This window comes from Acipenser ruthenus, chromosome 19 (genome assembly GCF_902713425.1).
Source record: "Acipenser ruthenus chromosome 19, fAciRut3.2 maternal haplotype, whole genome shotgun sequence".
NCBI classification, from domain to species: domain Eukaryota; kingdom Metazoa; phylum Chordata; class Actinopteri; order Acipenseriformes; family Acipenseridae; genus Acipenser; species Acipenser ruthenus.
In genome coordinates, this window is record NC_081207.1 from 32,444,015 (window position 1) to 32,458,188 (window position 14,174).

The 14,174-nt window shown below is 43.3% G+C and overlaps 1 protein-coding gene across 3 annotated transcripts; it reads right to left on the reverse strand.

Moving 5' to 3' along the window:
- Nucleotides 1-2,331: 2,331 nt before the first annotated feature.
- LOC117424252 (HEAT repeat-containing protein 3) lies at nucleotides 2,332-11,096 on the reverse strand. Of its 3 annotated transcripts, none has more exons than XM_058992907.1 (15): nucleotides 10,776-11,096; nucleotides 8,936-9,108; nucleotides 8,519-8,606; nucleotides 7,852-7,964; nucleotides 7,500-7,609; nucleotides 7,286-7,426; nucleotides 6,552-6,847; nucleotides 6,329-6,419; nucleotides 5,779-5,939; nucleotides 5,039-5,121; nucleotides 4,545-4,681; nucleotides 4,027-4,115; nucleotides 3,544-3,687; nucleotides 2,849-3,025; nucleotides 2,332-2,701 (listed from the first exon to the last, which is right to left on the reverse strand). In XM_058992907.1, the coding sequence occupies exons 1-15, from the start codon at nucleotides 10,917-10,919 to the stop codon at nucleotides 2,579-2,581; spliced, it is 2,070 nt and encodes a 689-aa protein (XP_058848890.1). In that variant the 5' UTR covers nucleotides 10,920-11,096; the 3' UTR covers nucleotides 2,332-2,578. The 3 variants fall into 3 exon arrangements, with proteins under 3 accessions (XP_058848890.1, XP_058848891.1, XP_058848892.1); XM_058992908.1 differs by lacking the exon at nucleotides 10,776-11,096 and adding an exon at nucleotides 9,827-10,214; XM_058992909.1 differs by lacking the exons at nucleotides 8,936-9,108; nucleotides 10,776-11,096 and having other exon boundaries at nucleotides 8,211-8,606.
- Between the last annotated feature and the right edge of the window lie 3,078 nt (nucleotides 11,097-14,174).

Sequence of the window (14,174 nt, forward strand, 5' to 3'; positions counted from 1 at the left end):
TTTAAAATGCAAGAAAACCCTAGATTTAACAGCAGTGTTGACTCCTCAGATGAAGCAAGACTCCATTATAAACTCCTATCTGCTATGAACCACAGTACAGCAGTAGCAGATCATGTGATTTGAGCACAGGTTTTAATTGGAGGGGTCCAGAGAGTTTTTTTCATCAGAGGAGACAAGCCTCCCTTACAAACTCCTATTTGTTATAACCATACACAGTGCAGTTTTAGCAATGGCAGATGACGTAGTCTAATCCCTGGTTTCAATTGGAGGAGCAACTCAAACCCTCCCGCACCTTTGACCAGAAAAATAAAGAAATCCATCATAACGGTAGGAAATTTAAAAAAAAAAAACATCTGGGTCGGTAGACAAAAAAATAAACTGCGTCACTGCTCAACAGCGTGGAAAATCATTGACTGTTTAGTCCCATAAAACCAGTTAAATGCGAAGCTAGCATTGTTGACATGTGTGGATTAAGGAGTTGTAGTTTTACTCTGCATTTCTGCTGATTGGAAACACCTTTCAGCGTGTACCACATAAACTACTATTCCCAGAAGACACTGTGCGCCCGTATGACCATTGCATTAAGATACCGGTAGCGTCAGTAATGTGGGATATATTTTCATATTATGATACCACTACCTTTTCTCTGCGAACAAAAGTTTGTTGTTAGTCTTATTTCTATTATTTTCGCCCTTCCCCAGCATATTTCCTTATTTCCCCCAGCGCAGTTAAACTCGTTCACTCTCTTTTCACCGGTACGGTATATCATTATTGTGTTGGTCATTTGCAGATCTCTTGATCTAACACTGGACTTGCCTTAGTGCACCACGTTACTGGATCCTCAGCTGATGCGCTATCCTTGCACTATTAATATGTCATTGTAGATATAACTTGCTGTAATCCTAACTTGTTGCATCCTAGTTCCTATTGTATTTTAGTAGTATTATTTGCACTTACTATAAACTATACAGTATTTATTAATCTTGCATTGTAACCCTGTACACCCTGCAAATCACCTTGGATAAAGGCGTCTGCCAAATAAATAATAATAATAATAACAATATGGGAAGTGGTGTCAGGAGAACACAATAAGATTGTACTGCTGCTGGTAGCTTAAGGGGACCCCTGCCTCCCCATCAGTACCACATACTGAGATATTATATATATATATATATATATATATATATATATATATATATATTATTGGATATTTAGCAGACGCCTTTATCCAAGGCAACTTACAGAGACTAGGTAGACGCCTTTATCCAAGGCAACTTACAGAGACTAGGGTGTGTGAACTATGCATCAGCTGCAGAGTCACTTACAATTCCGTCTCACCCGAAAGACAGAGCACAAGGAGGTTAAGTGACTTGCTCAGGGTCACACAATGAGTGTGACAGTGAGTGTGCTGAGGTGGGATTTGAACCAGGGATCTCCTGGTTACAAGCCCTTTTCTTTAACCACTGGACCACACAGCCTCTACCATGTTAAATAATAATAAATGTTCTTTCTAAAGCAACACCCTTTACTGTTTAGCTAATGGGTGTGGCTCAAAAAGCAAAACATGAAAACCCTTGAATGAAGTTTAGACCACAGCAGAGTACAATGCGGATTGAGACGGCAGAACACGTTTCCATACCTGCCTCACATTCTCTACATTCCTCTTTATAAAGATCATGCTCTGATTTTAACACAACAGTGTGAGTGTGAAGTCAACTTCAGCAACCTGCAACTTTGAAACCTTATCTGGGGTAGCATGAAAATGGATCCGTTCTGCACATTAAGTGTACAGACATTACCTGCCGCCCACTCCACACCTTACCCTGAGCCAGTTCATTCAAGATGGATCAGTGTCCACCTCTTTATTAACCCAGTGGCTTCTCAAACTCAGACTCTGGACTTCTAAATGCAGTCGTTTGCAAACAGCAGTTCATTTAAATACAAGTAATAACTTGAAAGTGTGATGGTGGTATTAGTGGAGTGTAATTCAGCACGAATAGCATTTGAAACAGACATGTCAGAGTCGTGTTGTTTAAATGGCCTATGGCCTCTCATGCCAGAATCTACACCCATCATCCCTTGTGCCCTGGGGTTTGTTTTAATCTACCCGTGTGGTGAAACGTACAGGAGCTGCTCATGTGTCTCTATCCACTGCTGCCACACAATTACAATGGAATAGTTGCTGATGTCTCTGGGACTGTGTGTTGCAGTTGTTATATACACCCTTGGAGAAATATTGGCTGACCAAGGAAATGAAGAACCAATATAAATATTACAGTCTGGCGCATATAGTGCAATGCAAAAAAAAAAAAAAAAGAATGAGATCAGAAGTGAAGTGTTTGAAAATAACTGGTTTATTCCTGAAAGAATATGTTTTATAAATCAACGTAGTATTGCAATCCACCCAAATTCTGATATATTTTCCGTGTTTGAAAGTGTGGTGTAAAACAATTCAATGCACTGGCCTGCTGCACAGGTATGGCATTGCCTAAAAGATAACTATTAGTAAATAAACCAGTAAATAAAACTGAAACTCATTGAAACAGTCCAGGTTAACCTGAGCGAGTCTGCAGCAATGTTAAGGGTTGGGTTTCTTCTCCAGGGTCTCCAGGTAAGAGATAAACCTCCTCAGATTCACTTTCACATTGTTCAGGACACACAGCTGATCAGGGCTGTACTTCTCCCTGCCTTCCTTCCGCATCTACAGAAGAGAGAGGAATGAGGCAGCAGCATTTACCAACAGGTTTACTGACTCGCTACAAAATGCATTCTAACACTACCGTGTTAAGCCGAGGGAACACCAAGCCCCTCTTTCAGGAACAGTGGCTTGAAATCTGGCTCCTCCTACCTTTGCTTTGAAGACAGGCTGCAGAGTTCTCAGCGCTGGAAGCAGTTTGATGTGGCGGGCCGCTCGCTCAGCCTCCACTCCGTCAGCAAACACATCGAAGAGGGCGTCCAGCGCCTCCCCTGTCCCCACCAGACTGGGGTCCTTCGTCGCCACTTGCAGGAGGAAACTTCCAATCATCTACAGAACAGAACAAACCAGATCCCTCACAGCACCCCTACAGAGCTTCCAAACATCTAGAGAACAGAAACAGATCCCTCACAGCATCCCTACAGAGCTTCCAAACATCTAGAGGACAATCCAGATCCCTCACAGCATCCCTACAGAGCTCCCAAGCGCTTTCACAAGTCAGTAAGTGATTAGTACAAAAGGATGTGTTGCTTTATGATAAAAACAAAATGAACAATCAGTGATCACCCCTTTCCTAGCGACTGGTTGCTCTCAAAACCTCAAATCGGATCTGAATGACTCGCCACTCTTTGTGTAAACAGCAGTCTCCTTCCCTTTCTCTCCACTTACATTTCCTAGCTGTGTCCTCTGGGCCTGGATTCTGTCCTGCGCTTGAAGTATTGGCAAAGCATTAACTATGTCAACTCCTTTAAAGATTTGAAAATCAATCAAGTCCCCCCTAATCCTTCCTTGACTCAGCTCCCTCATCCTATGTGCGTGTCCCCTTCCTCTGAGCCCTGCAGATTTACCTGCAGCTTGTCCGCAGTGTGGTGCTGCTTGGCCAGCGTGCTGCCGGTAATCCCCAGGATGGCGATGGCGTTGACCCGCACGTTGGTGTGACTGCACTGAGCCGCCACCTCGCACAGGCCAATCAGCTGCTGGGGGCTCATGCACTGTGGGGGAGAGACAGGTTAGGAACCATGTGCCGAAATATGAAAATATATCAAAACACACACTGCGTTAACGCTGGCACTGGAGGAAGCACAGACTGTGTTGTCTTTCTTCAAAACTCTTTTTTGAGGTCATATATGAATATGTTCATGCAAAAAAAAAACACAAAAACACAAAACAGAGGCTTGTATATGCAAGCAGTTCAAGTGGCTGCCTAGCCTCCGAGGTACTCCAACCGATTGAAAAGTTCCCAGCTGTACGAGTCAGAGCTCCCAGTCCCTCGAGGCACGATGCCAGGGCGTGTTTCTCACATAGCAGCTTGTGCTCGGTCTGTCTCCTACCTGAGGTATATTTCTAGAGGCCATTATCTGCAGCAGAGACCTCACTGCACTGGTGACAGCCTCCAGAAACTCGTCCTCCTTAGGAATCTCTGAACAACAACATTCACAAAAGGGTTATTCCACATCACGGACAAACAATACACAATACATTTCATACAAGAACTGTTCATTTAAAAATACATATCAAAAAGGCACATTTCCAATACAGATTTGTTTCTTCACTCATTTTGAACACATTCAAATCACTCAGAAAAGTCAGTTCTGCTAATAAAAAGAGCTGTAAGGTGAATACACTTGCAGGGATTCTTTCAAGATTCAGGGTCTAGTATTCAACTGATATGTCTACAGGATCTTTTTTGTGATACAGTACTATAACCGAGGGGTCTAACTGCCAATACCCAACAGCTGTGAAAAGCAAAACTGCTGCAAAAAAAACCAGAAATGAACAAATCCCTTTATTTACTTCGAGGCGTTGCTGTAACCTAGTTCTGAGAGAGAGGATAGGGGACATGCCTCACCTGGCTGGGAGAAGACGAGCTGGGACAGGTGCTCCGCGATAGCCTGGAGAGCGACCACGCCCCCCAGCGCCTCCCCCTCCATGACTGACAGCATGTTGTGGAGGCAGAACAGCGCTCGGCACTGGACCCGATGCATCCTGGGAAATACAGTCAATACAATCAGACCTGCCCTTACAGTGACAAGCACTCCAGGGAGCAGGTCAACATCAGTATCCAGGGGATTGGAGGAGCGTCTGACCCCAGACAGCTGTGCACGACGCTGCACATTCTTCTGTACTTCCACAGTGTCTATACACTGCTAGCCTCTTTATTTCACTCTTTGACTTGCACAAGGAATTAATGAAAGCCACCTATGCAGTTAACTATAGGACTGTACTGTCAACATGGACAACAGTGAGTTATTAAAAAAATATTGACTGGTGAAATATCAGAGGAGTATTGACATGATACAAATGTTAGCAATCCGAATGATGGCACCCAGTCTCCAGTCTTACTTTTTAACTAAACTCTTCCAGGCTGGACTCTTCATACAGGTGTCTAGAGCAGCACTGCTGGGGAATTCCGTCTTCTTCAGAACCTGAAGAATAAAAAGCAAGGGAACACGTGTGAGTGCTCTTAATGGGACATTTCAATGGACTGCTCCTCTCTCTACAATGGGTCTATGGTAAGTGAGGTCACAATGTTGAGAAGAACAGGACGTGTTTGTCATTTGTTTAGAAATACAGCTGCCACCTCTTAGATCAGGTGCGTTTGTGTTAGCGCGATACCCGCAATAACCCTAGACGGTGTGATTGGTGGATACTGTACTAAAAAAAAGATATATATTTAAATTCAATGACAAATGTTCTGACTAAAAGTCCTGTTCAGCATCTTCCATGTTGAAGTGAGTTTCGGCTCTTATTCTAACAGCACGGGGTAATGTAGGCTCCCCCTAGTGGTAAAGTGTGAAGACGTATGCTGATAGTGCCAAGTTCAAGACATTAACATTGCATAGGCGGGACAGAATAATTACAGTAGGTCAGGTAGGCAAGGAATAAAGGAAAACATGGACATTTTATAGGCAAGAAAAAAAGTAGAATTTCAGAGAAGTGAGAGAGAAATAAATGCAAAAAGAGAAATAAGAGTGAAAGGACATCGTCAGGTCAAGTGGGAAGGATCTGGCAGTGTTCTAAGTTGGAAGCATCAGTATATTTCTGTATTGAAGTGGAATCCGTCTCTCCATGCTGGCCCATACCTTCTCTGGGAGGAGGAGGCTGATGAGGGCGGCGTGGATCTCCGCAGACAGGCACAGCGGGGACAGCACCTGGACACCGCTGCACTCACACAGAGAGCTCTCCGCACACATGTCACTCTCATCACTGCTGGACAGCTCCTCCCACTCATCATCAGAGGGGTCTGAGCAGGGGATCACATCAGCAGTGAGCATTACAATACATTAACCCGAGCATAAGCCAGCGCACGCACACACACATGGTCCTCATAATCACATCGTACAGTACCTGCAAGGTTAAAACTATTTTATTTATCAGATTATAGTCCAATGCAATCCGAAACGTCTATAGTAGGCTAGGAATGTATACTATAAGCTTGGTGCATAAGGATCCCCATTATTTGATTGAGGACCCTAGAGACACTCAATTAAGTCAAGTAGTCAAACACTCCACTCTCACACCATATCGTGCAGAGACCCTTGACCCTTGTAAAGGAGATGTTTCATCTCAAGGGTCTATGCTGAACTGAAAAATGTACATACAAATATAAATACAAAGAAACCACACAAATACCATCAGAACAGCACATGTTGACGATGATCTCCAGGCTGGTCTGCTGAGCTGACAACAAGGCCGTGGCTTGCTTCACTTCTTCGTTCTTTGGCTGGAATAAAACACAGGAGGCATGCCAGTCACATGACTTGTGCTCGTTTGCCTTTACCAGTTCAGAATCCACTCTCTCCCACTGTGATCAACAGCGGCAAGGGATTTACGTGACGATGACTCCCCCACTTACTGGGAACAAATCTGAGATGTCGTTGTCAGCGCTTGTGTTGGGTTTGCCCATCTCCTCGTCGCCCTCCTCCATGCCGTCCCCCTCCCTCGATCCCGTCTCCTCCCCTGGCCGATCGCTGCAGGGCTGCACCTCCCTCTCCTCCCCCTCTTCTCGTCTCCGAGACTCCTGCTCCTTCAGCTCTAGGATGGCCTGGCCTGCATCCACCTCCAGAGTGTTGGAGAGAATCCTCATCACAGCGCTCAGCGTCTCGGCCTGGCTCGAGGAGGGGAGCACGCTTTTCAGATTCCAAACGCAACCTGCCAGGCGAGGAGGCAAGCACAGCAAACAGGCAGGTTTAATGAGTGCTGGAGGGAAGCGCTACACCCACAGAAACCCTGCGTTTCCACTGCCCAGCACTGCTCAGGTTCACCCTCTCCAGCATCAATCCTGCACTGGGCAGTGTCTCCTGTTCTTCAGAGCTCTTTCACTCCTCCTCTGCTTGCTGAGACCTGATTGCACTATAAAAGAGTGGAAGTGCCGTACAACTAATAAAATGTATTTTAAAATACTAGTGAGCACACCTTGAAAAGAAAACCTGACAATGAATTTTCCTCAAATTGTTAATATTCTAAAAGCTAGGAATTATTTTTTATTTTTACTACACTTGGGCTAAACCATAACCCTTTCCCTTTACCTTGAAGGGAAGGTGAAATCTAGATGGTCGTGGATTGGTTCTTGACCCTGGTCAACGGTACCTGCAGCCAGAGTCCTGAGAAGAAGGTGCTCCATGGTGCTTTGTGAAGACATCATGACCGACTCCAGAACCTGCAGAGATGACGGCGTCAAGCGGCACAGGAGCTCAGGGTTGTCCTCTGTCACTGTCTGCAGGCAGTAGGCTGTGGAAAAGAAATGATACAGAACTCTGCAAAGAAACGATTCTGAGCAGCAAAGCCCATGAAGAACACTCACCTGCAGAAACTGCCAGCTCCACGTTTTCAGAATGTCTCTCGAGACACGACATGACAACGTCCAGCAAGCCTTCCTTACTGAATACTGACACAGCCCTGCTGCTGCTTTCACTGCACAAACAAGATGAAGCACAAACCCGTGTGAGTACAGGGTGCCCCTGCTCAATTACCATACCCAGTTTGTATTGTGAAAAGCTATACTTCAGAAGCGTACTTTCAGGTCCCTAATTCTTCTATTTTCTTACAGATATATCTAATCCTGTATAACACTGCTGAAGTAATAGATGCATTAAAACCATCCCACACTGATGCACATTCACAGTAATTGCTCTTGTACGAGGGCTCTCACTTACCACACGTTCCACAGCAGGTTTACAGCCTCATTGGCTACGTCTTCTGTGTAGTTTTTCTGCTCATCTTTAGATTTTGACGACGGAACCGAGTTGGAATGAAAGCCAGCACTGCACTGGAAACACACAGAAAGGAATTTAAAGACACCTATACAGGGATGGAAATAACACTCCCACCACAGAGCAGATATTTTCATCTGTGGGCAAATAAATACAATGCAGATATTCCTCTTTTTGAAACCATGTTATTCCTTTAAAAGGGAGGTGTTTTTATTTTTTTACAAGGAAGCAAAAGACTATAAACAGCCAGACACTCATCTCCTTCAGCAGCGCTACAAGATGAGAAACAGCCAGACACTCACCTCCTTCAGCAGCGCTACAAGATGAGAAACAGCCAGACACTCACCTCCTTCAGCAGAGCTACAAGATGAGAAACAGCCAGACACCCACCTCCTTCAGCAGAGCTACAAGATGAGAAACAGCCAGACACTCACCTCCTTCAGCAGCGCTACACGATGAGAAACAGCCAGACACTCACCTCCTTCAGCAGCGCTACAAGATGAGAAACAGCCAGACACTCACCTCCTTCAGCAGCGCTACAAGATGAGAAACAGCCAGACACTCACCTCCTTCAGCAGCGCTACAAGATGAGAAACAGCCAGACACTCACCTCCTTCAGCAGCGCTACAAGAGGTGTCATGACGTCCTGCTTCACCATGTCGTCACACACCTCGAACCCGCCACACGCACTCAGGTTCCTGTCACAGCACATTATCACAAACAGGATGTTTAAAACTAAAGGTTCCGATCATTAAAACAGCACAATGTGATTTAAAAATGACATCATCAACACGCTGCATTGATTCCTGATCGAGAAATACAGGACTTGATGACATTTAAAAACAAATGTATGCAGAAATGCAGTCTGTAATCATCATAAGTCAAGCATTATTTATCAGTAGCCCTCACCCTCACCCCAAAAGAAAAGAAAAATGTTAGATGGTTAACCCATCTTAAAAGACCCAATGAAAGTAGCAGGACTGATGTGTAGATAGGTAAGGCATTAGCACTAGACAGCAGCACTGACCTGAGAGCCCCTGCAGCGGTCTCCCGCACAGCAAAGCTCTTGTCCAGCAGCAAGGGTCCCAGGCACTTGACTACATCCCTCTGGAGGAAGGAGGGGATGACCTGGGTCTGCTGCACCAGCCGTGAGATGCTGGCACAGGCAAACTCCCGAATATCCGGACTGGGACTCTGCAGCTGAATAAGCAAGCAGGAATTACATTGGGCTAGACTACAGCCTTATATTAATGTGATACAGACATCTGAATTTCACTGTAATATATGGCACACCCTGATATTGATGTGATACAGACACTTGCAATATCTTATATACACACACACAACATCAGTCTACCTGTCTATTTCTACCATCCTATCTGAAAAAGTGGGAAGCCAAAACGATGTATCAAATTATTAAAATAGTGAGTTTTCAGTTTATTAATAGATAGATAGATAGTAGACCATGGTATTGATGAGATACTGACATCTACACACCTCACCCTCTCTCAACAGGAGTCTCCCAAGGATCAGTCTTGGGTCCTCTCCTGTTCTCTCTCTACACCCGCTCCCTGGGCCCCCTCATCGCATCCTATGGTTTCTCATACCATTTCTATGCCGATGATGCTCAGACCATCCCCTCCCGTATCTCTACCTGTCTGCTATCTCCTCCTGGATGCACTCTCATCACCTCAAACTCAACCTCTCTAAATCTGACCTCCTTTTCTTCCCCTCCTCATCTTCCCCCTCCTCTGGTCTCCATTCCTCTGGAAACTACCACGCTCTCTCCCTCCTCCACAGTCAAGAACCTTGGAGTAACCCTGGACCCCTACCTCTCCTAATCCCAGCACATCTCCACTCTAGCACGCACCTGCCGATTCTTGCTGAGCAACATATGAAGAATCCGACTCTTCCTCACCAACTACTCCACCCAGCTCCTGGTCCAGGCCCTGGTACTCTCCCACCTAGACAACTGCAACTCCCTCCTGGCCATCCTCCCTGCGTCCATCACCCGTTCGCTCCAGCTCATCCAGAACTCCGCTGCTCGCCTGGTGTTCTCTCTGCCTCGCTTCTCCTACGTTACTCCACTGCTCCGCTCACTCCACTGGCTCCCAAATCCACTCGCATCCAGTTCAAGACTCATGTACTCGCCTACTGATGCCTTGACCAGACTGCACCCAGTTACCTCCAGACCCTCATCTCTCCCTACACCCCCACCCGACCATTGTATTTTGTATCTTGCTCTTAATTGTACTGTAATTCTTGATGTATGTTTTGTATACAACTGTAAGTCGCACTGGGTAAGGGCACCTGCTAATAAATAATAATAATAATAATAATAATAATAATAATAATAATCTAACATTTCTTTAGAATACACAGTACAATATTGAGGTTATACTGCCATCTGACATTTCTTTACAATACAGCCTTGCCCTGTAACCAAACATTGTGTAAGCACACGGTGTGAATAATTAATCATTTTACTCAGGTTCAGCTGTCAATTCAAGAACAATCAATTTGTTACAAGGGAGGCTCCTGGGATAGTCCGGTACCTTAGTGACGTCACAAATCCACTATCTGGCTAATGTGAAGTTGTACGTAATAACTGCACTAATAATAACTGATGTCATCACCTGCCTTGGTGTGTTATCCATACTTGCTGTGCCAATGCAATGGACACAGACAGTAAGTTGAAAGATACCGCTGCTATTTATTCGCATGACATTTTTTTGTTATGAAAAATAAAATAATAAAGTTTCAAGCAACAACATGGCTTTATACAATTATTGTGTGATACATTATTTATCCAATACCTTATCATTCTCTCCACACCTTTACATTTCATTTTAATTTACAGCACTTACTTTTTCTAGTAAATCGTCGGCTGGGGAGAAACCTTCACCTTCCTCCTCGTCTTTCTCTATCTCCTCCTCTCCTGCATTATTTCCATGTTTGTTGTTGGGGGAGAACTGGGTTCTTTTAAACTTCCTCGACTTGCTTTTCCCCATTGTAAATACGAGTACACGCTACTTTTTTAACTCGTTATTGCCGGAGTATTCCTGAAGAAGTACTACACTGTGTCACCATGTGAGTTTCACTGACAAAATGCGTCCATGACTTTTTAATCGAAGTGCGCAGCCGCCGCTTTGCTCCTGTCCCACGGAGGGTTGGGAAAGAGAGACTGCCAGCCCTTTAACATAACTGACCTTTTAATACAGTCCCACTCCGACTGTCGGTGAAAGCGCCGGAATGCACGTATTATTATTATTATTATTATTATTATTATTATTATTATTATTATTATTATTATTATTATTATTATTATTTATTTATTTATTTATTTATTTTGCAGACGCCCTTATCCAGGGCGACTTACAGTCGTAAACAAAAATACATTTCAAGAATCACAGTACAAGTATTAATACAATTAAGATCAAATACAATGACGTTGGTTCTAGCAAGTACAAGTATATGACAAAATACGATTCAATAACAGAGCAGATAACATTGTCAGTGATAGTTACATCAGGATATAATTAAATACAAAATACTACCGATTAAATAATCCTACAGTACTCTAAAGTACAGGATTAAATGCAGTAAAATAGGGAGCAGATAAGAGCAAGTAAAGCGCATTAAGGAAGAGTGATAAAGAGTCCAGGGGGAAGGTGGTCAGGGACTGGGCAGTCCTGACATCTGTAGGAAGGTCATTCCGCCACTGCGGGGCGAGGGTGGAGATACAGTACGCTATGCTATGCTTGTCAGTTGGTAGGCAGACCATATGTGTCTTGTTTTAGCTGAACGAGCTATCTTTTAAACACTTTCTTTTTAAATACGGTTGACTACTTAATAATCGTTCCCATAATACTATAGTTGGTTGACAGAAAAACATGAAGGCGTTATTCACTTTTTAATGTAATTTCTGCTGTTTGCATATGGTGTTCTGCTACAGATAATCTATTGCATGTTCTTTCCAAAATGATCCAGTCGTTCTATATACAAGAATATATATATACTGTATATATATATATATATATATATATATATATATATATATATATATATATATATATATAGTACTGTGCAAAAGTTTTAGGCAGGTGTGAAAAAAGGGCCATACCATCACTTCCAGGACTCCTTTTCTTCTTTACATTGAAGATAGTTCTTAATGACTTTCGCTGTATGTTTGGGGTCGTTGTCATGCTGCAGAATAAATTTGGGGCCAATCAGATGCCTCCCTGATGGTATTGCATGATGGATAAGTATCTGCCTGTACTTCTCAGCATTGAGGAGACCATTAATTCTGACCAAATCCCCAACTCCATTTGCAGAAATGCAGCCCCAAACTTGCAAGGAACCTCCACCATGCTTCACTGTTGCCTGCAGACACTCATTCATGTACTGCTCTCCAGCCCTTCGGCGAACAAACTGCCTTCTGCTACAGCCAAATATTTCAAATTTTGACTCATCAGTCCAGAGCACCTGCTGCCATTTTTCTGCACCCCAGTTCCTGTGTTTTCATGCATAGTTGAGTCGCTTGGCCTTGTTTCCACGTCGGAGGTATGGCTTTTTGGCCGCAAGTCTTCCACGAAGGCCACTTCTGACCAGACTTCTCCGGACAGTAGATGGGTGTACCAGGGTCCCACTGTTTTCTGTCAATTCTGAGCTGATGGTACTGCTGGACATCTTCCGATTGCGAAGGGAAGTAAGCATGATGTGTCTTTCATCTGCTGCAGTAAGTTTCCTTGGCCGACCACTGCGTCCACGGTCCTCAACGTTGCCTGTTTCTTTGTGCTTCTTAGAGCTTGGACATCTGACAGCACATCTGGAAACCCCTGTCTGCCTTGAAATTTCTGCCTGGGAGAGATCTTGCTGATGCAGTATAACTACCTTGTGTCTTGTTGCTATGCTCAGTCTTGCCATGGTGTATGACTTTTGACAGTAAACTGTCTTCAGCAACCTCACCTTGTTAGCTGAGTTTGGCTGTTCCTCACCCAGTTTTATTCCTCCTACACAGCTGTTTCTGTTTCATTTAATGATTGTGTTTCAACCTACATATTGAATTGATGATCATTAGCACCTGTTTGGTATAATTGTTTAATCATACACCTGACTATATGCCTACAAAATCCCTGACTTTGTGCAAGTGTACCTAGAAGAATTGATGCTGTTTTGAAGGCAAAGGGTGGTCACACCAAATATGGATTTGATTTAGATTTTTCTTCTGTTCACTCACTTTGCATTTAGTTAATTGATAAATATTATCTATTAACATGTCTATTTTTGAAAGCATTCTTACTTTACAGCATTTTTTCACACCTGCCTAAAACTTTTGCACAGTACTGTGTGTATATATATATATATATATATATATATAAATTATTTTGACCGCACACTGTAAATTACATGTTTTAGGAGCAAGAAATAGTTTTGATACTTTTTAGTGCACTAGAATGTATGTTAAAATAATGAGATCCACAGATTGGATTTTTTTTTTTTCACTTTTAATTTCAGATTACAAAAAAACAAAACAAAACAAAAACAGGCATCCTTCAAGCAGAAAACACAGGCTGGTTGTTGCTACATGTAAAAACAGTAATAAAACAAAGGCTGGATCACACATGGCAACTTCTTAACACTGTTGCTTAATAATGACTTCATGGTTTTTTGTACTTGATCACCAGCACACTTATTAATATGAATGAGCAGCTTACAATACAGGCAAATGACAGTGGTTTCAGGAGTCTGGAACCATGTGCTGTAAACAAATAGTTTAGTTTTATTTATTTTTTTTCGGGTACGTAAAGGACGGTGTTCAGTGAAAAGGTACACATTGACAAGGTCCTGCTGGGTGGGCAGATCCTGGTAGCACTGCGCTTTAACCCTGCATGCACTGAGCTGCCATGCCCCTGCCCCCTCATTTACATCACTAAGTGAAGCACACATACAGGAAGGACTCTGGCAGTAATCACAAAGGATACAAACAGAAGGGTTAGTGCGTGTGTCAACCTTACCCTCCCAAGAACCAACTGGGAACCACTGAAGGTAGAGAACCATGTGATAGAAAGAGAAAGCCGATCTGGAGGTGCCATCTCACTGGCACACGCATCTCCAAACACAAGCAAATAAAAGCTGTCATTTGTTTTGCCTGAATATGATACAAAAAAATGTATAGAGATTAAAACTATATACATATCTAATATATCTTTTCTAGTTGTATTAAATAGGTTTGAACTGCAGAAGACCTAAGTTTTTTTTTTTCT

What these genes read in the sequence shown, in the direction of transcription:
- LOC117424252 (XM_058992907.1), bottom strand. Translation starts at nt 10,919, where the DNA reads ATGGGGAAAAGCAAGTCGAGGAAGTTTAAAAGAACCCAGTTCTCCCCC. An exon ending in TGGAAGAGTTTAGTTAAAAA is followed by an intron (nt 4,682 to 5,038) that starts GTAAGACTGGAG and finishes TGTATTTCCCAG; the next exon opens with GATGCATCGGGTCCAGTGCC. An exon ending in GCTCGTCTTCTCCCAGCCAG is followed by an intron (nt 4,116 to 4,544) that starts GTGAGGCATGTC and finishes GTTGTTGTTCAG; the next exon opens with AGATTCCTAAGGAGGACGAG.